This window comes from Gobio gobio (assembly GCF_949357685.1).
Source record: "Gobio gobio genome assembly, chromosome: 15".
In the NCBI taxonomy this organism is placed as follows: Eukaryota; Metazoa; Chordata; class Actinopteri; order Cypriniformes; family Gobionidae; genus Gobio; species Gobio gobio.
The window spans coordinates 52,170,444-52,194,470 of NC_137108.1; the positions used below are offsets into that span (position 1 = coordinate 52,170,444).

A 24,027-nucleotide genomic window follows, 5' to 3' on the forward strand; every position below is an offset into this window, starting at 1 on the left:
GTCCCGCCGGCGACTATGCCATAATAACAGTCCCGCTCTTCAATCGCTCCTGTGGCCTTGCTCAGCTCCACAACACTCGTCCTGCTCTGCTTCACTACAGTAATGTTAATAATCGCATCCATCAACATGATTTCTGCCCGAGTCCTATCCTCACTGTTTTCCACCGGCTGTGAGGTGAAGACCACATGTCTCAAGATTCTGCGCTCAAACGTGGCGTCATCAAACTACGCCTTTGTTTTGAACAGGCGACCTCTAGTGGACGGAAAAGTTACATAGTGTAGCTTTAAAGAAGGCTTTACAGTTCACAAATCACCAACATTCACTGTGGATTTAATGTAGTAACACTGACTGTAACCATGGGATTGTGGCAGAAATAGTCAAATGTTTGTACATTATTCGTCTCTGTATAGCGCATTTCACACACGCCGGAGATTTTTAGTTCGGCTTTCTCTCGCAGCGCAAACAAAGCCTAAAGTTCTTGACCCTGCGGAAGATTCACTCTTCACACCTTTTACTACAAGTGTCAGGAACATCAGGATATTAGAGAAGACTTAGAAAACATTGTGTATAGAGTCAGTGGGCGGGCTTAACAATGACAGCAGAGTTTTGCCGACCGGATACGGCGAAAGTTTAAAGGGGTGGTAAAACACGATTTCACTTTTCTAACTTTAGCTAGTGTGTAATGTTGCTGTTTGAGCATAAACAACATCTGCAAAGTTACAACGTTCAAAGTTTAAAGCAAAGGGAGATATTTGCTTTTAAAGAAGTCAATTTCTAAGGACTACAGCAAACGGCCGGTCGGGACTACAGACATTCCTGCAGGGTCTGTGACATCACCAGCCCCAATATTTACATAAACCCCTCCTCTGAGAATATTAAATAAGGGGGGCGAGGCCATTTTGTATTGCAGTGGGGAAGAGTTGTTGTGGTATAGTTAGTAGGCTGGAGTGTTGTTGCCGCAATGCCGACGAAACGCTGTTATTTTCATCCGGATTGCAGGTCCACTTTGTTCAGCCTTCCTAGGGACGGGGGAGTTAGGGATCAATGGTTAAAATGGTAAAAACCCAAATCTCGCTCTCTGTGCTGCATATTTCACGGAGGAAAGCTTCCACAATCTTCGCGAGTTCAATGCAGGATTCGCACAACGGCTTGTCCTGAAAGATAGATTTAAAAACAGAAGCCGTTTACGGGCCACAACCTGTAAGTCTGATTTATTTTTCGTCTATGTGTTTTCCTGTAATAGTTCATATTGTTAATTGTACGTTGTAGCAAGAAAGTAAACAGATGACAACGCAGTTCTGCAAACCAGTCTGTTAAATGCTCATTCTTACTTAAAGTTATCTGACAAACACCTAACGTTACAAACTTTTTTTTAAATCTCAACAGTGAACATGGCATTAGTGTAAATTATTCTTTGATTAGAGCTTTTATGTATTGTTTATCTACAGGCTTGCTAAACATGGTTCTGTGTGTGATTTGGCTACTAGTAAAGCCAGTGTTTAGTGTTCGTTTTGGGTTAATAGTTCTTGCGACAGATATTTGGCTATAATCGTTCTAAAAATACAAAAGTGCCATTCAGTAGCGATCACTGTAGATCCGCAGTCTTTACTCTTGAGGACTGAACAGCTTCTGCTCGATCATCACTAAAATGTTCTGGGTCTGATTCGGGCTCAGATTGGGATGGTTTTATTGATGCCACTGTTTCTAATACTACCAAAGCACAGACTCCAGGTAAAGGTAAGGGGCGTGGCGTTTCCGACATACGTGCACTAGGCGGTTAGCCAATCACAACACACTGGGCCAGCTAACCAATCGGAGCCCATCACGTATGTTTGAGGGACCGGCTTCATACAACCCGGAAAGCATCAGACCGTTTTACAAGGAGGGACAGAGCAGTGTAGAATAAAGGTCAAATATTTGAAAAATAATTACATTTTTTAAAAATGAAGCATGAACACATGTTACAGTGCACCCCACAAACACAATTAAGCCTTCGAAAGAATGTGTTTTACCACCCCTTTAATCTCTCAACTAGCTCCACTTCACCTTCTCCGCTGCTCTGGTTGGTTGTAGCGCTATCCTATCGCGTCCAGAGGGAATCTGAAAGACAACCGTTTATCCCGCCTGAAAAATACATCGGCGATGAATAGGGTTGGGTATCGTTTGGGTTTTTTTCGATTCCGGTGCCAAACCGATACTTTTAAAACGGTTCCGGTGCCTAAACGGTGCCTGAACCGATACTTAAAAAAATAAAAAAGGCCACAAAACGAGGTGGATGACATTAAATGGCTTTTTATTTATTTATTTTTTATTTAAATTTAACCATTTATTAAAAGTGTAATGTATATTTAAATGTATGAATATAAATAAATACAAAACACAATTTACTTATTTACAAATTATTATTGACTTATTTACAATTTCACAGTAAAACCTAAGCCACCTAACCCAACTACAGGCCTAATTTAACTCTAATTAACAGTTACAGTAATAACAGCAGTCGTCTGTATTCTTGCTCTGCTACAAACCAGCTTCGAGCTTCAGCTTTATTTTGAAATATGATAATATATTCTCTGGCTAAATATTTTAGAACGCATCGCCAATGTTTCCATGGCGACACGTCATGTTTCTCACATGACACACAGCAGCCACAATAGAGCTGACAGCTCAGCTGTATCGGGTTTATTTCATTTTTTAATTTTATTCAAAATATTCACAAACTTCTTAACTGTGTCACAAAATATCTGATGTTCAAATGTGTGAGTGAATGTGTGTTAGTTGATCTATAAAGCGCAATGGGCGGTGCCATGTTAGTTTGCGCCTCAGAATCGGATCTGTCGGATTTGTTACAACACTTGAGTTCATTCTCGAAAATACACTTCACTTCACGAAATACATGAAAGTAAGTGACCAGTGAACTGGAAGAAGAATAGAGTAAACTATATAGTTACTATATAATGTGCATGTATCTGATGTGAATAAAACACGTAACATTAGTCAAATTATAACCGTCTGAAAGGATTGTCATAGCAGCTTTTATAGACATCAGTGTGTGTTTTTTGCTAGTAGCCTACTTATGAGCATTTCAATGTCTGAAACCTGGAATAAACATGATGTGGTTGAAAACACTGAATAGTTGTCATGAGATGTGGTTGAAAACACTGAATAGTTGTCATGAGATGTGATGTGACCAGCGCTGAGCGTCTGTCTCTGGCTCAGCCAAAGCGCGAAAGCACGTTTGAATTTTGGCACCGAAATCTGCATTCTGATTCGGTCCGGTACATACCGGTTATATAAGTACCGGTGCCAATTTCGGTACCCAACCCTAGCGATGACCGACAGCCAATGAGAGAGCGAGATACAGCTGGCTCAAAGTTAAAAGGAAGAAAATCAGCCAAAAAAATTCAGGCCAGGAAAAGCTGGCACTCTATGGTCTACATGCCAAGCTGATGCTTCTCAGAGCATAAACACACAATTAAATAGAACAGAAGATGACACAAAGACCCATTAAGCAACATCAGGCAGATGACCGTGACAAACGAGGCAAGAGGTTTGTTTTTACCCGACTTATCCATTAATCTGACCCATACAGGGCACCTGTTTACAGAACACAACACAATAGCCACTGGCTCGGTTTGAGGCAAGCAGGTAACAAGCCCTGAAAAGATTGAAAAGGCGAGTAATCATTTCAAACACAATGGCATTATCTCCTCATCAACAAAAAAAAGCCAAACCGTTCAGGCCCAGACCGCACCAAACAACAGTCTCTGTCCCAAAAAGACAGACCTCAGTACGACAGCCTGTGCTAGATAAGCCAAATCTGATTTACTGCTGAACTGCTTAAACAGACCAATGCTCTACTCAAAGTTATAATCAAGTAAAACAATTAAAAGGAAAGTATACAGTATATACACATATGAACTGATACTAAATCAAGATCGAAATCGATATTTGTGCCAATTGTGCCCCCCCAACCAGACGTTTAGTAAATAAGGCGGTTTATTTGTACTTAATGTAAAAAAATGTGTATTATGGGTCACGATAATTACTTTGTTTCGCGATATATCGTCCCAGAAATAATTGCGATAAACGATATTATTGTCATTTTAAGACTATTTTATGCCACTGAATATATAATCCTAATATAACAGCATAATAATGCAAGTAGACCTACACACTTTCAAATGACAACCTTTTAATTCTTTAGAATATGGAAATTAAGGGTAAAAAATATATTTAAAAAAATTATAAATCGTAAATATACATTTTCCCTTGTGAAACGGCTTTAACACTCGTCATTCTGCGTTGACATTTATATGTGCAGCGGAACAGGCGATTGCGGCTTTGAAATCGAGTCCATTTAAGTCCATTCAGACCGTCAGTAGTTGTCAGGAAAACACTAGAACGCCTAAAATGGCGGCTTTTTTCCACCTGTCGATCACCTGACAATAACCGCTCTGTGTATGAAGGAACTGCCCGAGAACCACTTACACGGAAAACATACAAGATGACGGCAGGTTAAATATATTGTGCGATATATCGATATATTGATTATTGCAACAGGCATATGGGCATCTACTCCAGTTAATTTTTTCTGTGAGAGGACATACCCACATTTTGTTTTGCTTCTGATGCCCATGGTAATAAGTATTAATATTGTCACAACTTTTAAACAAACCTTGGCAAAACTTTACAATAAGGTCTCGTAGTTAATAATCAACTAACAATGAACAGTATATTTTGGAAGCATTGTTCATTTTTTGTTTATGTTAGTTCACAATTTCACCCTTCGCCGCAAGTTTGAGTGACAGGCGAGCTGACCAATCACATCACAGAATCTGCCGGTTTGTCCGACACACAGCAGTCAGGAGAGTTAGTAGATTAACATCAGTGGACTTGAACTTGGAAAACGGTGTGTATAGACGTCTTTCCGCGGTTAAAACAACATTGCAGGGTTCCCACTCTTTTTCAGCGATCATTTTCCAGGACTTTTCCAGGATATTTTAAATTTTACTACAGTGAGAATAAAAGACAAGGATCACTCCTAAAGTAATATATTGCTCTCTAAGTCTTTAAAAGGTGCACAGTTTATTGCCATGACTTAACTATAAAATCAGTTTTTAATATGAGCTCTTAATCATACATTATGACTAAGGAAGCTTGTTTCCGCCACAGAATTTAAAAAAAGGGTAATTGCGACTTTTGCTATTCTGATTTTTTTTTTTTTTTTTTGCAATTGTGATTCTCGCAAAAAAAATATTTTTTCCCCTCAAACTTTTGGACTTTATGTCAATTCTGAGAAAAGTAATAATTGCAAGATATAAACTCGATATTGCGAGAGAAAAAAAAGTCAGAATTTCGCAATTCTGACTATATCTCAAAATAATTCAGAGTGAGATCCCACCCCTATGGGTGTTGGTTATGGGGTTATAAACATGCGGAACTGGCTCCTTTAGTCTATAGCCTCTGGCCAAAAATCCTCCGATGACACAAAATTACGATATTTGCGTCTTCGGAGGATTTTTTCCAGAAATAAAATGCATAATTCTCTCGTCTCAGGGGGATATGAGGGGGGAAAGTACCATAATTCCAATATATATAATCTACTGATACAAAGCTTAATGCTAAAATCACTGAAGTTACCCTTTAACTTTTTTTAAAATAATGTTCCAGGACAACAACAAGTTTTTCCAGGACATTTTACATTTTCTCTAACTTTCCATGTGTTTTCCAGGACTGGAAAATGTATCATACATTTTCCAGGTTTTCAAGGTTTTCCAGGACAAGTGGGAACCCTGCATTTCTTTTAGTGTTCATTGATGTTTATTTCGTGCTTATCAATGAACAAGAAAGAAGAGATGATCGGTTCACGAGCAGTTTGAGGCGCTACAGCGATCACCACACATTAAAGAGACACAAAACGCTATTTATTGTTTACATTTCATTTTTTTTTTAAATGACAATTTGATCGCTACGTGAGAACGTGTGTGTGTGTGTGTGTGTGTGGTGTGAGAGCGCCATGGCTTGTCGGACATAGCAACAGTAACTAAAGGGGGCGGGTCTTTGCGAACGGTCAATAGATTAACAACTACAACATATGAGTTAATAATGCATTAGTAAACGCTGAAATTAACATTAATTAAGATTAATAAATGCAGTGTTTATTCGCAGTTAATATCAACTAATTTAACAAATGAAACCTAATTGTAAAGTATTACACACAAACAAACAAACTTTTTAAGCAAATTTCCTAATTATTGAAACTCCGATAAGGTGTTGTGAAGAAAAGACGTCATGACTCACGGTTGACTCTGTTAAGGGAGTCTTGAATTTCTCTCTGCGTCAGGTATTCCTCATAAATGTCGTTCTCTGCCGATCCGCTTCCCTGTGAAACACAGAACGGTTCACATCCGCCCGACAGCAGCAGTTATGGTGACGACACACAGGGCAACTTTTTGAGCAATGTCAACGGGCAAACAGGTAATACACAGGGCCAGTGTTAATTTTGACAGCATATTTTGATTTAGTTTTAGTCGTAGTCTTTTGACTAAAATGCCATTTAGTTTTAGTCATATTTTAGTTGCCTGAATTGTTTTTAGTTTTAGTCTAGTTTTAGTCTCCTAAAATCTAATGAGTTTAGTTAAATTGTAATACATTAAGCATTTAAGCGTCACATAACCGACTGTCACTTGAACTGACATTTTGACATCATTTTGTTTTTGACATTAAAAATACAAGAAAGAGCTCAATTCACTTTTTTGTGTTTTTTAAAAACATCTATATAGTTTTTATAACTCTGTATTTCTGTTTTAGTCAGTAGGCCAGATCAGGTTAAGCTAAAGCTTCAAATAAGTTAGTTTATGTATTTTTATTTTATTTCAGTTAACATTGATTTAATTTCAAGTAATGAAGTTTCTTTAATGGTTTTAGTGAACTATTATAACCCTGATACTTTATTGAATGTGTCAAATACTGGTCTTTCCTCCTGACTATGAATTAAATGGGAATTAAATTAAATATAGTTTATTGTGTAAGCAAAAACTAATATATAATGCGTGACTTTTAATGATAAACCAGCTGGAAATACACCAGGACTCTTATTTTGAAATGTCTGCGCCTCTATTGCAGTTGCAGGAGCTCATTCAAGTTCAGATGAGGAGATCAAATATGCGTCATTACAACCGTCTAAAACATATTACTATATAAACATCATAAAGTCATTATTCATCAGCATTAGTTCATAATCAATAGTCTGTCATAAGTGTGTGTTATTGATTGAGCCGCTCTGGAGCTGGATTGGGGGTGTGTGTGTGTGTGTGTTATTGATTGAGCCGCTCTGGAGCTGGATTGAGGGTGTGTGAGCCGTGTTTTCCAGAGGTTAGATCAGTTCAGATCAAATGTGTTCATCTGAGACACAGATCATCAGTTCTGACCCCATCTCTGCCCTAATCCACCCTCACTAACCTCACTATTCTCCTCTCACTTTATCTGCTGACCAAAATGACAGTTGATTTTCCTCATAGTTTTTGTCATCCAACACTAGTTTTTATTTAGTTATCGTCTCGTTTTCGTCAGTGAAAAAATGTCTGTTAATGAACACTGCACAGGGCCCATGACTGATCTAAAGTATCCAAATAGAAATGTGTTGCCCATTCCCAATGGGAAAGTGGCCCAGCAAAATTGCTCAAAAAAGTTGCCCCATGTGTCATGACCTTGAGTGTGTGCTCATGTGCCGCTCTTACGTGTGTCCGCGCCCGCGCCGCTTTCTGAGCGCGCGCCTGCCGCAGCATCTCCTGGTAGACGGGCATGAGCGGGTCCTGCAGGCCGGTCAGCATGGCATTGGGGTTCCACAGGGCCTGACCTGTGACCTCTACACAGCCACGGTCCACTGCTTCATTGATGGCGATCACAGCCGCGTGCACTGCAGACCGGACAGAGGAGCACCTCTTTAACTTCAAGTGGGCGGGGCAGTAAATGTTTAATTAAAGGGTTAGTTCACCCAAAAATGTAAATTCTGTCATTAATGACTGAGCCTCATGTGGTTGGACACCCGTCAGACCTCCGTTCATCTTCAGACACAAATGAAGATATTTTAGTGTAAATCTGATGCTCTGAAAGGCCTCCATTGGCTCAACTTTACACTCTCAAGACCCTTAAAAGACACTAAAGACGTCGATACAAAGTCCATCTCACTACAGTGGCTCTACAATAACTTTATGAATCGGCGACAATAGTTTTTGTGCACAAAAAGAACCCCTAAATAACAACATATAGTGATGACGATTTCAAAACACGGCCTCATGAAGCTTCGAAGCGTTATGAATCAGTGAGTCGAATCATGATTTGGATCGCGTGTCAAACTGCTGAATCGACTCACTGATTCATAACGCTTCGAAGCTTCATGAGGCCGTGTTTTGAAATCGTCATCACTATATAAGTCGTTATTTAGGGTTTTTTTGCGCACAAAAACTATTCTCGCCGCTTCATAAAGTTATTTTAGAACCACTGTAGAGAGATGGACTTTGTAACGACGTCTTTAGTGTCTTTTAAGGGTCTTGAGAGTGTAAAGTTGAGCCAATGGAGATTTACACTAAAATATCTTCATTTGTGTCTGAAGATGAACGGAGGTCTGACGGGTGTCCAACCACATGAGGCTCAGTCATTAATGACAGAATTTACATTTTTCGGTGAACAAACCCTTTAACATGAAAGTATTAGTTCACTTTTAAATAAACTTTTGCTGATAGTTTCCTCACCCCCATGTCATCCGAGATGTCCATGTCTTTCTTTCTGCAGTCGAAAAGAAATTAAAGTTTTGGATGAAAACAGTCCAGGGTTTTTCTCCATATAATGGACTTCAATGGGCTCCAAACGGTTCAGTTTCAGTGCAGCTTCAAAGGGCTTTAAACGACCCCAGATGATGAATAAGGGTCTGATCTAGACAAACCATCAGTTTCTGAGAGAAACCCAGCAGTATTTATGATATTATTTTACCTCTTATCAGACGAGCGTGATCATCTCTGAGCTCAGACATAACTTCCGCTAAGTGAGGTCAAAATACGAGCCTGGTCATAGATGTATACGTAGATGCCTCATTAGCGCCTGCACGGATCAGTAGAATGAGGCATCTACTATCGATATATCTATGACCACGCTCGTATTTTGACCTCACTTAGCGGAAGTTATGGCGGAGCTCAGAGATGATGACGCTCGTCTGATAAGAGGTAAAATAATAGCATAAATACTGCTGGGTTTCTCTCAGAAACTGATGGTTTGTCTAGATCAGACCCTTATTCATCATCTGGTGTCGTTTAAAGCCCTTTGAAGCTGCACTGAAACTGAACCGTTTGGGGCCCATTGAAGTCCATTATATGGAGAAAAACCCTGGACTGTTTTCATCCAAAACCTTCATTTCTTTTCGACTGCAGAAAGAAAGACATGGACATCTCGGATGACATGGGGGTGAGGAAACTATCAGCAAAAGTTTATTTAAAAGTGAACTAATCCTTTAAGATTTAAGATTATTATAAATATGCAGAGGAAGTGATGCGCACCAGCCGCCTCGTCCACTGAGAGCTCATTGGCCAGAATTCCTCCGATCTTACTGAACGCTGGCATCTGAATCCCGTATTTATCCAGCTCCAGCTTCATGTTATTGATCTCCTCCTCTACACACACACACACACACACACACACACACACACACTTTATAAAACAGCTGAGACGTCATTGTAGAATGAATCAAAGAAACTCAAGCGCGTTTTACCCGTGAACTTGACCTTCCCACACAGGTCGTGGATCTGAGGGGCGAGTCCCAGACGAAACAGGTACAAACTAACACACAAGATCAGAAACCATATCATTAATAACTGCAGTAAAACCCCCAGAAGTCATTGTGTTAGAGCAGGTCTGACCTCAGAGCATGGATGCAGTAGACGGCTCTGGGCATGTTCTTCTTATCGTACACATCTGTCGTCTCTGGGTGAAAGATCTGCAGATTATACAACATCTTCAGTGAAATCTTCACAGCTGTGTGTGTTGCAGTGCATTATGGGCTGAAACACCAGAGTGAGGTTTACCGTCGGCAGTCCGACCTCCGTCATGGCGTTCCTCCAGTGGTTGATGTTGTCAGTGTGACGGAACTGAAGTCCGCTGGCCTGAGCAGAAAAGAGCACACACACACACAACATGCATTTAAAAGCATCAAACACACTTTAATTCTCTCATAATCTCCACTGCAGCTTCAGCTCTTCTCTCAGTGTCTCTAAGCCCCGCCTCTCTGAGAGCGGCTCTGCTGTGATTGGTAAGAAAGCAAGCGCTCATTACTACTGTGTGTGAGGGCGGGGGCTAAGAGACGCTGTTCAGCCAATTAGGACCAGAGACGGGCATTATGCAAATTAACTACAGTGTGTGAGGGCAGGGCAAAGAGACGCTGTTCAGTTAATCAGGACCAGAGGAGGGCATTATGCAAATTAACTACAGTGTGAGGGCGGGGCTCAGAGACACTGCTCAGCCAATCAGGACCAGAGGAGGGCATTATGCAAATTAACTACAGTGTGAGGGCGGGGCTCAGAGACACTGCTCAGCCAATCAGGACCAGAGGAGGGCATTATGCAAATTAACTACAGTGTGTGAGGGCAGGGCAAAGAGTCAAGACCAGCCAATCAAGACCAGATGAGGGCATTATGCAAATTAACTACAGTGTGTGAGGGCAGGGCAAAGAGACGCTGTTCAGCCAATCAGGACCAGATGAGGGCATTATGCAAATTAACTACAGTGTGTGAGGGCAGGGCAAAGAGACGCTGTTCAGCCAATCAGGACCAGAGGCGGGCATTATGCAAATTGATTACATGTGAGACTGAATTACTGATAACTCGTTTCAGTTCAGAATCGCTTCTTTGGGTTATGTTCTTCATGAAGTAGCGCAGCACGCGTGACCAGATTGTGTCCGCTCCGCTCACAGCGCCATCTGATGGAGAACACAATCCCTACACGACTATAACCAGCGGCTGCTGATGGTCAGGCTGTTTTTGAAATGTGTATGTGTGTTGTTTTGAACGAGCTGTTAAACGGGGACATTATTAAGGTGACCAGGCGTCTGTTTCCCGGGTCCTGGTTTTTGGTGTTCTGACCCTGGAACACAGAGACGTCTGGTCACCTTAATAATCCATAGTTTTCAGTCATGTGACTGTCACGGAGCCTTGGAGGGCAAAACCGCCATAGAACTCCATTGAACTACAGCACAAGCCTGTCAAATTTCCATCTTAAAACAAAAATATGTGAACAAGATGCATGTTTTGGGCACTTATGATCCATATACAGCACCTGCTGCAGTGTTTCAATCACTGAGAACAGCGGGACGTTTTTAAAACGTTTAACTATAGGGTGAGCTGCACCAATAAGGATTAAATTAAGCAAAGTTTAAAGGATTTGTTGATATGGGTTTTATTTTAAATCGAGTTGTTGCACAACTTCATTTTAAACACAGATTAATGACACAGTAAACCCGTTATAGAGCTGATCAAGCCGCAGACGGAGGAGAACTGAAGACAGGATAAAGAATCCTCGCATGCGAAATTTTCGCACGTCAAAAAATAAATTCGACCTCACGTTATGTCAATCACGCTTGCACACTGCCTCCGAAACTTTCGTCCGTCAAAAAAAAATTCGGAACCGGTTCGATTTTCTGCGTTTTTCGCATCCGTTTTTCCATCTACAGCTGATGCCCAACATAAACCTGCTGGCAATGCTGGGGAATGAATCGCCAGTGCTCCTCAGACACCTACAATTATATATACAAATATTATTGTATAAAAAATACTACAATATCACAGCTATAATTATAGCACACCAACTCCCTGTAAACCGTGTGTGTGTGTGTGTGTGTGTGTGTGTGTGTGTGTGTGTGTGTGTGTGTGTGTGTGTGTGTGTGTGTGTGTGTGTGTGTGTGTGTGTGTGTGTGTGTGTGTGTGTGTGTGTGTGTGCGCGCGGATCCTAGACGTACTGCCCGTCTCTGTTCAGGATTGGAGATGGTGGTCTTCTTTTTAATATGTGGCTCCAGTATCGCTAGCAAAGCATCAAACGGAGCCACTGACATTCAACTCTGAATCGGTCTGGATAATCCCGCAGTTCCTTGATAAGGAGGTGGAAGACGGCATTTTGTGTTGTTTTGCGTTTTTTTTCGTAACGCATTTATTAATATGCATCGGACTCAGTGTGCAAGGTCTCTGTGCGTGACAAATTTTTCGGATCACAAATACGAAAAAACGCATGCGAAAATTTCGGAGTCAGTGTGCAAAGGCCTTCACCCTTAAGGCCTGTACACACCGGGACGAATATCACGCGCGCTTATCGCCAGCGTTTTTCGTGACGTTTTTCGGCGCGTCTTGAGTGTTCACACCCAAGCGATTTTCACTGGCGCTGCGCCGAGTGAACGTGCACATTCAGTAGATGCGCTCCCGGTACACAAGATGGTGCTGCGGCACTTTAAGCCTCTGACACTCGCTTGTCACACAGAAGGAGAAGAGAGACAGTATTTACGTGCTTGCCAAAACCATAGATAAATTATGTCTATGGCAAAACCATTCACACACTTTTTGCTAACTGGCAAGCAGCATTAGCAGTTCATCTTCTTCTTTGTATACTTACTACTTCTTCGTCGTATCAGTGTGTGCTCGGCAAGACCGATTTTGTGCTTGAGCGCCACCCAGTCGTGTTTTACTGTCACTTCAGCAGCTCCAGGCACGTGAACAAAAGCGCGGATCTCATTGGTCGGCCAGTTTTTTACGCGCCGCGTCAAAATAAAAAAACGAACCCGAGGCGTTTTTTTTTAAGTGACGCTTTTACGCCTGGCGTTTTACGCGTCGGTGTGAACACTCACATTGGCGCCCATTGTTTAGTCACGAGGCGTTAAACGTCGGCGATAAACGCGCGCGAAAATCGTCCCGGTGTGAACAGGCCTTTAAAGTGCTGGAATGAACTAAACAGTGATATTAAAAGATCAAATTCAGTTTACACCTTTTTGATGATGCGTACTATATACAGGCGAGTAGATGAGGCAAGAATATGAACGCAACGTGTTTTCTCTATAATGGGTTTCGGTGGGGAAAACTCCTCAGAGAAACCTTGTGTTGGACTGATATTCGGTGTTCGTCTGCTTTCCTGTACAAAGTATGCAACATCAATAAGGTATATATTGAATTTGGTATTTTAATATCACTGTCTTACCGCACTAATACTGACTACAAACCTGGTAAAAATGACTAGCGGGCAATGGAGGAGAGCCTTGTTTAAAGGGTTAGTTCACCCAAAAATGTAAATTCTGTCATTAATTCCTCACCCTCATGTGGTTGGACACCCGTCAGACCTCCGTTCATCTTCAGACACAAATGAAGATATTTTAGTGTAAAGCTGATGCTGAGAAAGGCTTCAGATAGGCCTCCATTGGCATTCAGTACATTTACACTCACAAGACCCATAAAAGGCACTAAAAACGTCGTTACAAAGTCCATCTCACCACAGCGACTCTACAATAATTTTACGATGCGACGACAATAGTTTTTGTGCAAAAAAAAAATCTAAATAACGCCTTTATCCAGCTTGTTCTTGTCTTCCGTGTGTGTCTCCACGACGCATGCGTGAGAATATGAGCAGATCCGGCGTTCGGGAATCCATGAAATGCTCACTTTAGCCCCATTTTGAGAACTACGCCGAGACCTAAAGCACGATCGATGTAGAATTCAACAGCTGAGACGCGCGTCTTCCTCTGCTCGTAAACAAATCTCTTCTGGGTCATGTGTCCGAACGCCGGATCTGCTCATATTCTCACGCATGCGTCGTGGAGACACACACGGAAGACAAGAACAAGCTGGATAAAGGTGTTATTTAGATTTTTTTTGCGCACAAAAACTATTGTCGTCGCATCGTAAGATTATTGTAGAGTCACTGTGGTGAGATGGACTTTGTAACGACGTTTTTAGTGCCTTTTATGGGTCTTGTGAGTGTAAATGTACTGAATGCCAATGGAGGCCTATCTGAAGCCTTTCTCAGCATCAGCTTTACACTAAAATATCTTCATTTGTGTTCCGAATATGAACGGAGGACTTACGGGTCTCGAACGACGTGAGGGTGAGGAATTAATGACAGAATTTTCATTTTTGGGTGAACTAACCCTTTAAAGCGTGAAAAACATGCTATAAGCGTGACGACACGTGAAAACTATGGATAGGGACACACTTTAAACGGCAATTCAGAAACCCTCCTGTGATTTCTGCCACTGTTGACACACAGTCCTCTCACCTTGTAGCGCTCCTGGTCCAGGTCGTAAATCTTCTTCAGTGGAACCACACTGGGAGCGAAACAGTGGCCCAGTTTGGCCAGATAAACGCCGTTCCTCAGCGCCTCCTCCAGCTCGATGGGCGCAGGTAACTCCTCCTTCAGACACGCCTCCATCCACCTGACGGCAGACAAACACACTCTCAAAGTACTGATGTTATTATTGAGCATTTGAGTTTGCTCTATAAAATATTAAAAACCCAAAGCATAAAAAAGCCCTGTTTAGAGCTGGTACAAAGTGTGTTCGGGACATTTTTCATCTTCAAACCAAACTTGGGTCTTCAGCTGACAAATGTACCTTCACCTGTATTCAGCATCTATGGTGTGTGTGTGTGTGTGTGTGTGTGTGTGTGTGTGTGTGTGTGTGTGTGTGTGTGTGTGTGTGTGTGTGTGTACCTCTTGGCCTCCTCCAGACGGCACAGGTATTGATAAGCCACATTCTGAATCCTCTGTTCGTCCATTTCCTCTGCGGTCAGACGCTCATCTGACATCAACACAAAACATCAATCATGTTATTTTCACTTAGTGGAAATAGCCACTGCCTTATTTTAAGGTGTCATTGTTACAGTGTAATTATATATTTAAGTATTGCGTAATAATAATTAACCACATGTACAGGGGTTGGTTTGGTTGAGGGTTAGTTTGCATGTAATTATGTGTAATTTACTGTTATTAGTACTATAGTAAGTACATGTGACAAGGACACTGTGAAATAAAGTGTTACCAAAACCTCAATCACTTTCAACATAAAACCTAAAAAAAAATAAAATAAAATAAAAAACCTTTCGACATAAAAAAAACGCACACACATTCAACATAAAACCTAAAAAAGACACTTTTAACATAAAACCTAAAAAATATTTTTTTAAAATTAAGAAAAAAAAATCACACTCAACATAAAACCTAAAACAATAAGTACTACAAAATAAAAAACACTTTCCACATAATCTTAAAAAAACCCACACATTCAACATAAAACCTAAAAATAAAATAAAAACACACACACATTCAACACATAACGTTAACGTAAGATAAATCGTCAGTCACATATAAACACAGTCACTCTTCCGTGACTCCGGTTGGACTGCCGTGAAACTCTAGTTTGAAGTGATTGACATGAATGTGTTTTATTAGAGTAAAGTTACTTACAGCCGGACCGGGCCTGCACACCGTCCCCCATATCTGTTCTGTCGATATCTGATCAATCGCGTTATGATAAATCCACACAAACGCACGCGCTGATCTCTGACTAGCGACGCGATTCTCTAACCAAACTAACGTTCCTTCAGTCTGAGGCCGCGAATCAGTGAAGCTCTCAGTCGATTCCGTTCCACAGATGTTTAATACATCTATATCGATAACTGGGATTAACTTCTCATTCGGATCTGATTAATAATTAAATGATAAATGTCGATTGAAAACGCGAAAGCTCCCGTCTGTCAGTTGTTTACGGTTTGAATATCCCGCCCGCTTCTCATTGGCTGCTCCCGCCCGGCTCCGCCCACTTGATGACGGTGGGGTGAGTCGCTGTGCGTTGTGGGTACTGTAGTGCAAATGAGTTTTCAAACAGCAAACCCGCGAATAAAAGAGAGTCTGTTTATTTGTGTAAAGCACAAGAAGGTTTAAACAGAACTGCTCTTTGGTATTGTACTTGTGTGTGTATATATAAATCACATTCAACATAAACCCCCCCCCAAAAAAAAAAACAAATATTAAAAACACTTTCGACATAATCTAAAAAAACACACATTCAACATAAAACCTCAAATAAATAAAAAAAATCACATTCAACATAAAACCTAAAAAAACAAAAAACTATATATATATATATATATATTTTTTTTTTATTTTTATTTTTATTTTATTTTTTTGGTGTGATTTTCTGTTCTGGAGATTAATTTATGTAAGGTAAAAATATATTTTATAAAATACAAATATGTTCATTATCATTTTAGGTAAATATTATATTTATATATTTAATAGTGCTGGGCCATCGATTAATCGTGATTAATCGCATCCAAAATAAAAGTTTGTGTTTACATAATATATGTGTGTGTACTGTGTATAATTATTATGTGTATATAAATACACACACATGCATGTATATATTTAGGGAAAAAAATATATTTATATATGATCCTTCATGCAAATATTTAAGAAATTTTTGCATGTATATATATTTAATCATATATAAATATTTTTTTTTTCCTAAATATATACACATGCAATTTTTTTTTAAATATTTACATGAAGGAGTGTGTATTTATATATACAAAATAATAATTATACACAGTACACACATATATTATGAAAACACAAACTTTCCTTTTGGATGTGATTAATCACGATTAATCGATTGCCCAGCACTATGTTTATTTTTTTATTTTTTTATTTTTTTATATACAATTATAAATGTAGATGGTCCCAGAAGAAGCCGCATTTACCTGCCGTTTCCATAGACACGGATGTAAACAGGCTGGTCAGGTGTGCATAGAGAGAGAGAGAGAGAGAGAGAGAGAGAGAGAGAGAGAGAGAGAGAGAGAGAGAGAGAGAGAGAGAGAGAGAGAGAGACCTGTCTGTCTGCTCACCTGTTATACATCGATCATCTCCAATATTACGACATGATTTTAAAGGACAGATATCGGACTAACAAACATGACGCGTATCGCCCGAGGAAACGGCCGCTCGACTGAGTTTATTCGTGTAAGTGACCGTCTCTTTCAGAGCCACACTCGAGGGTTATAGTGTGGAGAAGATCTGTTCTAGTTATTCAGTTTATTATATTGTTTACTCTAGTTTTATGAGGCATATTCTTTATATTCCGTGTGTGTAATGAGTGTGTAGTTTGCTGTGGTAACTGTGTGTTTATGGTGACACTCTAGAAGACTGATGAATGATTCATTAGTGAAGTGTGAATCCTCTCTGCCATTAACACACACTTTAAAACTGCTCAGGGGGAACAAAACATGTTCTAAGAACGTTTTGCTAGCCTTCCTATTCAGTTATGAAAACGTTATGAAGTGTGTTTCAAAAACGTTTTTGGTTATGCAAACATTATGGAAATGTTCTCTAACATTCTGGGGGGGGAAACGACGAACTCTTAACTAAAACGTTTCAGAAATAAAACATTAAATTAACGATGTCTATAAGGTTTGTTTTTACAACTTTCTTAACAGAAATGGTGACCGTTACAAATGACCGTTATTTTTTTAAATTACGTGTTCGCGGCTTTCTGTGGAGAAAGCGCGGGCTGGAGAAGCCCAGTAAATGAAGATAAACAAACCCACGAATTTATGATTTATGTTTTTCACACTTTGCTTAACACTGGCTTAATATTTTAGCTATAAGGTTGGATTTATCTGATCATTACAACAAGTTTTGATTGATATAATCAAAGGTCCCCCTTTTGCTGCCAGAACAGCCCTGACCCGTCTCTGATGGACTCCACTAGACCACCGAAGGTGTGCTGTGGTATCTGGTACCAAGATCTTAGCAGCAGATCCTTTAAGTCATGTAAGTTGCGAGGTGGGGCCTCCGTGGGTCGGACTTGTTTGTTCGGCACATCCCACAGATGCTCGGTTGGATTGAGATCTGGGGAATTTGGAGGTCAAGTCAACGCCTCAAACTCGTTGTTGTGCTAAGGTGACCAGATTTCTGAAATGGAAACCAGTGACATTTCCTATTTGAGTTGTCAAAATATCACTAAAAATCTCATTTGTTATTATCTATTAATTAAAAAACGGGGACAATTTATTTTGTCGTTGTTGTTGAAAATGAACCATGGTTTTATTATAGTAAAAGTGTAGTAATCATGTTTTTTGGGCTAATTGATTACCATTTTTATAACCACAGTTCTACCACAAATACCATGGTTAAACTACGGTTAGAGTATAGGCTAATAACGCCTTGGTTTATTTGTGGTTACCATGGTTGAACTATAATAACCATGTTTTTATTTTATTTTTTTATTTGTAGTAAAACCATGGTTCATTTTCGTAAGGGTGGGATCCCTATATTATTATTAATTATTCTGATTTAGTTTGATTATTACGATTTTTGGTCTGGTTTTAATCACTGCACCCGCAAAAAAAACAATGAAAACAGTTCATAGTAACCACTGTAAATCACAAAAAATATTTAAACATGACTTAACAAAAGCACATCACAAAAATAAAACAACATAAATATGATATGATGAATAAAATTATTTGACAAATATAATTGTATTTAATACTTTAATTTAACATATACAGTATAAACTAGTGAAAATTACTTCTTTTTTTACTTCAAATGTTTTGTTTGTGCTTGAAAATAACTCGGTCTTTAATTGGTCTTGTTATTTTGCATTTTAGGCTTATTTTAAGCATGTGTTTAAGTATGTGTATTCTGCACATGTATTTGTTGCAAGTGTAATTGTTTAGGTTTTTTATAGAGATGTGTGGTAATCAATGCGTTGTGACTGCAGAACTGCGTACCTCACAGCGCCATCTGCTGGTGAAAATAATCACTACATGATTGCTCCTATAACCAGGGCTTTTTTGCAATATTTGCGGGTTGTTTTGAACGAACTGTAAAACGGGGACATTTCGGGGACAGCTCCAGTCGGGGACAGAACACCAAAAAACCGGGACTGTCCATGGAAAACGGGGACGTCTGGTCACTCTATGTTGTGCTCCTCAAACCATTCCTGAAGCATTTGTTCACACTAGCCAAAAAGTACATACATTTTATAGAAATGAATGATGCAAAAATGTCCACCTCGCTAACGCCCCTCGTCCTCCGTGTCTCAGGCTGAGCATCATGCGTCCCCTCAGCAGTGATCTCCAGTGAGTTCATGGCCTCTGATGGGTCTCCTGCCAGAGACGCTCGTGAGAAGCAGAAGAGGAGCAGGACAGGCAGGTCTGATGTGGAGGAGACAGACGCTCAGGTGGAGATCGAGAGACTAACTGCGGCTGGACATGCGGCGCTGCAGACCGGAGACCATAAAGCAGCGCTGCGGCGCTTCAAGAGCGCGTTAAGAGCCGCCACAAAGGTACCTGAAATCATGCAAATTGAAGAGAAAGTAGTCAACGTGAAATACAAAGTGACTTGACAATTGACGTACATATTCTTTTACGAAGCACCTTACTTCGCAACACTATTTTCTGTGAATGTGCGAGACTTCTGATGCATTAGCAGCTGTAAATAAAGAACTAGAAGAATAACAATGTGCAGCAAACTGTTTGCACTACAAACCAGTCTAACAATAAATTGAAAATGTGTTATTGGGGAACAAGCACTTTAAGGCCTTTAAGCATATACGTAAAAACGTATTACGTATTATATAGAAAGCCTATAACCACCTAGATCAAAGACCAGTTACAGCCAATACAGGCAAAAGGAAATATAGTAGTTTTAAAGATTTTTAACAGCTATCGTGGTTGAGCCAAAAACCTAGGACTAGTTCGCGAAAGTTTTTTTTTTAAATAATCTCCAATATTTAACGAACGATTCTGCAAAGTTGCTCAGAATGAAGAGTTCCACCATATGTTATGAATATTGTGGGCATGTGCGAATAAAATTGTGCGATACAAAATCCTTTGCGCAAGTGAAAAATGCAACAGCGCCCCCCGGTGGCGATTTCTTTAAAATTTCTTTCAGGTCTCGAGGGCCGTGAGTCAAACAGGCCCAGCGAGTTTCGTTCCGATCCGTCTCTGTTAACCTTGTCTGACAGTCGCTCGAACTTGATTGGCCGACGAGGGTTGTGTTTTTCGAGATATGCTAATGTCCTCGTAGACAATCTTGGCACCTTGGACAAAGACATCACATGGCAGTTTTCAAGTCAAACGGACAGACTGTTGCATATCAATAGCCTTTTTCATGTTTTTTCATTTTATAGCGCCACCAAGTGGACGGTTGTGGCATCCTTTTTCACGCGAATAACATACCGAGCCCGTACACAGTTGTACCAAATTTGGTGAAATTATCTCATTCCGTTCAAGAGGAATAGCCATTTTAGTAAAAGTGGCCACACCCACTTCAACCGTTTTGGCGTCCCGTCGCAGACATCAATCGAAATTTCAACATTTTTTTATAATAATTGAGAAACAGACTCCAGAGAATCTTTCAGCACTGGTTTGGCTCGGATCGGACGAAAAACCTAGGACTAGTTAAATCTCCAATATTTGATGATTCAATTGAAAGCGGCAGTTCTAGAGTCAAAGTTGCTCAGAATGAAGAGTTCCACCATATGGTTTGAATATCGTGGGCATGTGCGAATAAAATTGCACGATATATAATCAGCCGGTGGCGATTTCTTTTAAATTTCTCACAGGTCTCGAGGGCCGTGAGTCAAACAGGCCCAGCGAGTTTTTCATGTTTTTCATTTTATAGCGCCACCAAGTGGACAGTTGCGGCATCCTTTTTTACGCTATCACATACCGAGCCTGTACATAAATGTACCAAATTTGGTGAAATTATCTCATTCCGTTCAAGAGGAATAGCCATTTTAGTAAAAGTGGCCACGCCCACTTCAACTGTTTTGGCGTCCCGTCGCAGACATCAATCGAAATTTCAACCTTTTTTTTATAATAATTGAGAATCAGACTCCAGAGAATCTTTCTGCACTGGTTTGGTTCAGATCGGACGAAAAACCTAGGACTAGTTTGCGAAAGTTGGTTTTTGAAATAATCTCCAATATTTAACAAACGATTTGGCAAAGTTGCTCAGAATGAAGAGTTCCACCATACGGTATGAATATCATGGGAATGTGCAAATAAAATTGCGCGATATATAATCGGCCGGTGGCGATTTCTTTTAAATTTCTCACAGGTCTTGAGGGCCGTGAGTCAAACAGGCCCAGCGAGTTTCGTTCTGATCCGCCTCCGTTTACCTTGTCTGACAGCCACTCAAACTTGATTGGCCGATGGCGGTTGTGTTTTTTCGAGATATGCTAATTTCCTCGTAGACAATCATGTCACCTTGGACAAAAACATCACATGGCAGTTTTCAAGTTAAACGGACAGACTGTTGCATATCAATAGCCGTTTTCATGGTTTTGCATGTTTTTCATTTTATAGTGCCACCAAGTGGACAGTTGCGGCATCCTTTTTCACGCTATCACATACCGAGCCCGTACACAAGATGTACCAAATTTGGTGAAATTATCTCATTCCGTTCAAGAGGAATATCCATTTTAGTAAAAGTGGCCACGCCCACTTCAACCGTTTTGCCTTCCCTTCGCAGACATCAATCGAAATTTCAACCCTTTTTATAATAATAATTGAGAATCAGACTCCAGAGAATCTTTCTGCACTGGTTTGGCTCGGATTTGGCGAAAAACCTAGGACTAGTTTGCGAAAGTTGTTTTTTGAAATAATCTCCAATATTTAACGAACGATTTGGCAAAGTTGCTCAGAATGAAGAGTTCCACCATATGGTATGAATATCGTGGGCATGTGCGAATAAAATTGCGCGATATATAATCGGCCGGTGGCGATTTCTTTTAAATTTCTCACAGGTCTCGAGGGCCGTGAGTCAAACAGGTCCTGCGAGTTTCATTCCGATCCGCCTCCGTTAACCTTGTCTGACAGCCGCTCGAAATTGATTGGCTGGCGGCGGTTGTGTTTTTCGAGATATGCTAATGTCCTTGTTCAACCGTTTTGCCGCCCCGCCGCAGACATCAATCGAAATTTCAACCTTTTTAATATAATAATTGAGAATCAGACTCCAGAGAATCTTTCTGCTCTGATTTGGTTCCGATTGGGTAAAAAACCTAAGACTAGTTCGTAAAAAGTAGGTTTTTCGAAAATCCAAAATACGCGCTTGAACCCCTAATAATGTCAACACAAATACCAGTTTGCAACATTAGCAGGATAACAGACTGTACAGCTTTTCACCCTCCATTTAATTCCTCATGGCTGGGTTGAGAAAACTGACTTCAAGTGTTTATTAGTCCCAAAATACACATTATTTTCCAGAATATGCATTATAAAACATAGACGTTTTATTGTATTTAGGTCAAAATACAATAGCCAGAGAAACAGTCTGTTGCTTTGATGAGTTGCCCTCTCCCCCAGCTCAGAGAGAAGAGGCTGCAGAGGGCCTGTGCGCTGAACCTGGGCGCAGCCTACGTGGAGGCGGGTGAACCCCGGAAGGGGCTGGATGTCCTGACGCGGGCACAGCCGGGCGAGAGAGGCGAGCGGGTGGCAGACCTGCAGTTTAACCTGGCCACGGCTCACGAGGCGCTGGGCGCACAGACTCAGGCGGGCCGTCACTATCTGCAGGCGGCACAGCTGTACCGCTCACAGGGAGATGCCACCGCGGAGGCGGACACGTGTGTCAGACTCGCCCAATGCCACCTCCAGAGGAAGGTCTGTGACCCTGAGCTCAATGTACCTGAGAACAGTGATGTATTGATGGGGAGTGGCCACTGCATGCCGAATTGTGATTGGTCTTGTGTTTCTGCATTTATTTAACCCTCTAGTGCTCTTCGGTCATTTCTGACCCGAAAATGTTCTGTTTTGAAATGTTAAAAATCACAGCTTCATCGGAATTATATGAAACTTGGTGACTTTTCTTGCATTAGGGATGTAAACACAAAAAAAAAATTGGGGTCATGATTCGAGCATGCTAATTGGTCGTAAAAAAGTAGTAGCGTTCATTGTCTTCGGTCATAAATGAGCGACCATAGGAAATGAATGGGAAATCGGCCAAAACACAAAAATTCTCCGAATATTTGCGTGTACAATCTACAAATCGGCCACAATGCTGAAAAAAAGTACACAGCAGTGAAGGGGTGACACTCAAAACATCAAGAGTGTGATATTGACACACACACACACGCACACTTATACACCTATGAAAAACTGAACCTATGAACCACATTTGGAATTTTTTTAAATCACAGCTTCATCGGAATGATATGAAACTTGGTGACTTTTCTTGCATTAGGTATGTAAACACAAAAACAATTGAGGGCATTATTCGAGCATGCTAATTGGTCGTAAAAAAATACTCCTACTTGTGCTCTTTGGTCAAAAATGACACCACGCTCTAAAAAAAAAAAGGTTCTATATGGCACCAAAAATGGTTCTTCGTCGTAATCATAGAGGAACCTCTTTTGGTGCTATATAGCACCATATGTTAACATGTTCTGTATATGGTAGCGGTGCTATATAGCACCTTAGTCAAAGAACTGGTGAAGAACTCTAAAGAACCGCTGAAGAACCACTGAAGCACCAAAATTAGTGCTATATAGCACTTAAAAAGGTTCCCCTATGATTACGAGCTAAGAACCATTTTTGGTGCCATATAGAACCTTTTTTTTTTAGAGTGCATAGGAAATTAATGGGAAATCTGCAAAAACACAAATTCACAGAAAAATCAATATTTCTAACAAAAAAAATATCTAAAACCTATAATAAACAGTCTTTGAGATTTTTTAAATATATATTCAAATCTATAAAAAAAATCATTAAATGTGTTCAAAAGAGAACTAGTGAATTCTCAAGCCTCTCCATAGAGACCTCTAGTGGTTACACACATGGTTGCATAATTTCTTAAAAAATTCCAAAAGAGGGGCTAATCTGCCTTCAAAAAATATATTTTGAAGGCCTAGTCTCTATTTTAACCTGAAATACTGCAATAATAAAAATAAAAAAAATGTATTACAATTTTTTTTTTTTTTATAATTTTCAATGGCAAAAATAGACC

The 24,027-nt window shown here is 40.2% G+C and overlaps 2 protein-coding genes across 2 annotated transcripts in view; one reads left to right on the forward strand and one right to left on the reverse strand.

Annotated features, from left to right (window-relative positions):
* iqgap3 (IQ motif containing GTPase activating protein 3) overlaps positions 1-15,813 on the reverse strand; it is a 60,754-nt gene extending 44,941 nt beyond the window's left edge. Inside the window, exons 1-9 of the mRNA XM_079836419.1 lie at positions 15,484-15,813; positions 14,731-14,818; positions 14,299-14,455; positions 10,080-10,157; positions 9,915-9,991; positions 9,767-9,834; positions 9,555-9,668; positions 7,743-7,921; positions 6,304-6,385 (exon numbers count right to left, since the gene is read on the reverse strand). Of these exons, the coding sequence (XP_079692545.1) occupies positions 6,304-6,385; positions 7,743-7,921; positions 9,555-9,668; positions 9,767-9,834; positions 9,915-9,991; positions 10,080-10,157; positions 14,299-14,455; positions 14,731-14,818; positions 15,484-15,514 (874 nt within the window). The 5' untranslated portion in view covers positions 15,515-15,813. The remainder of the gene's footprint in view (positions 1-6,303; positions 6,386-7,742; positions 7,922-9,554; positions 9,669-9,766; positions 9,835-9,914; positions 9,992-10,079; positions 10,158-14,298; positions 14,456-14,730; positions 14,819-15,483) is intronic.
* A 1,028-nt stretch (positions 15,814-16,841) lies between these two features.
* The window catches only part of ttc24 (tetratricopeptide repeat domain 24), a 34,012-nt gene continuing 26,826 nt past the window's right edge, over positions 16,842-24,027 (forward strand). The window contains exons 1-3 of the mRNA XM_079836415.1: positions 16,842-17,037; positions 19,125-19,366; positions 22,392-22,685. Of these exons, the coding sequence (XP_079692541.1) occupies positions 19,169-19,366; positions 22,392-22,685 (492 nt within the window). The 5' untranslated portion in view covers positions 16,842-17,037; positions 19,125-19,168. The remainder of the gene's footprint in view (positions 17,038-19,124; positions 19,367-22,391; positions 22,686-24,027) is intronic.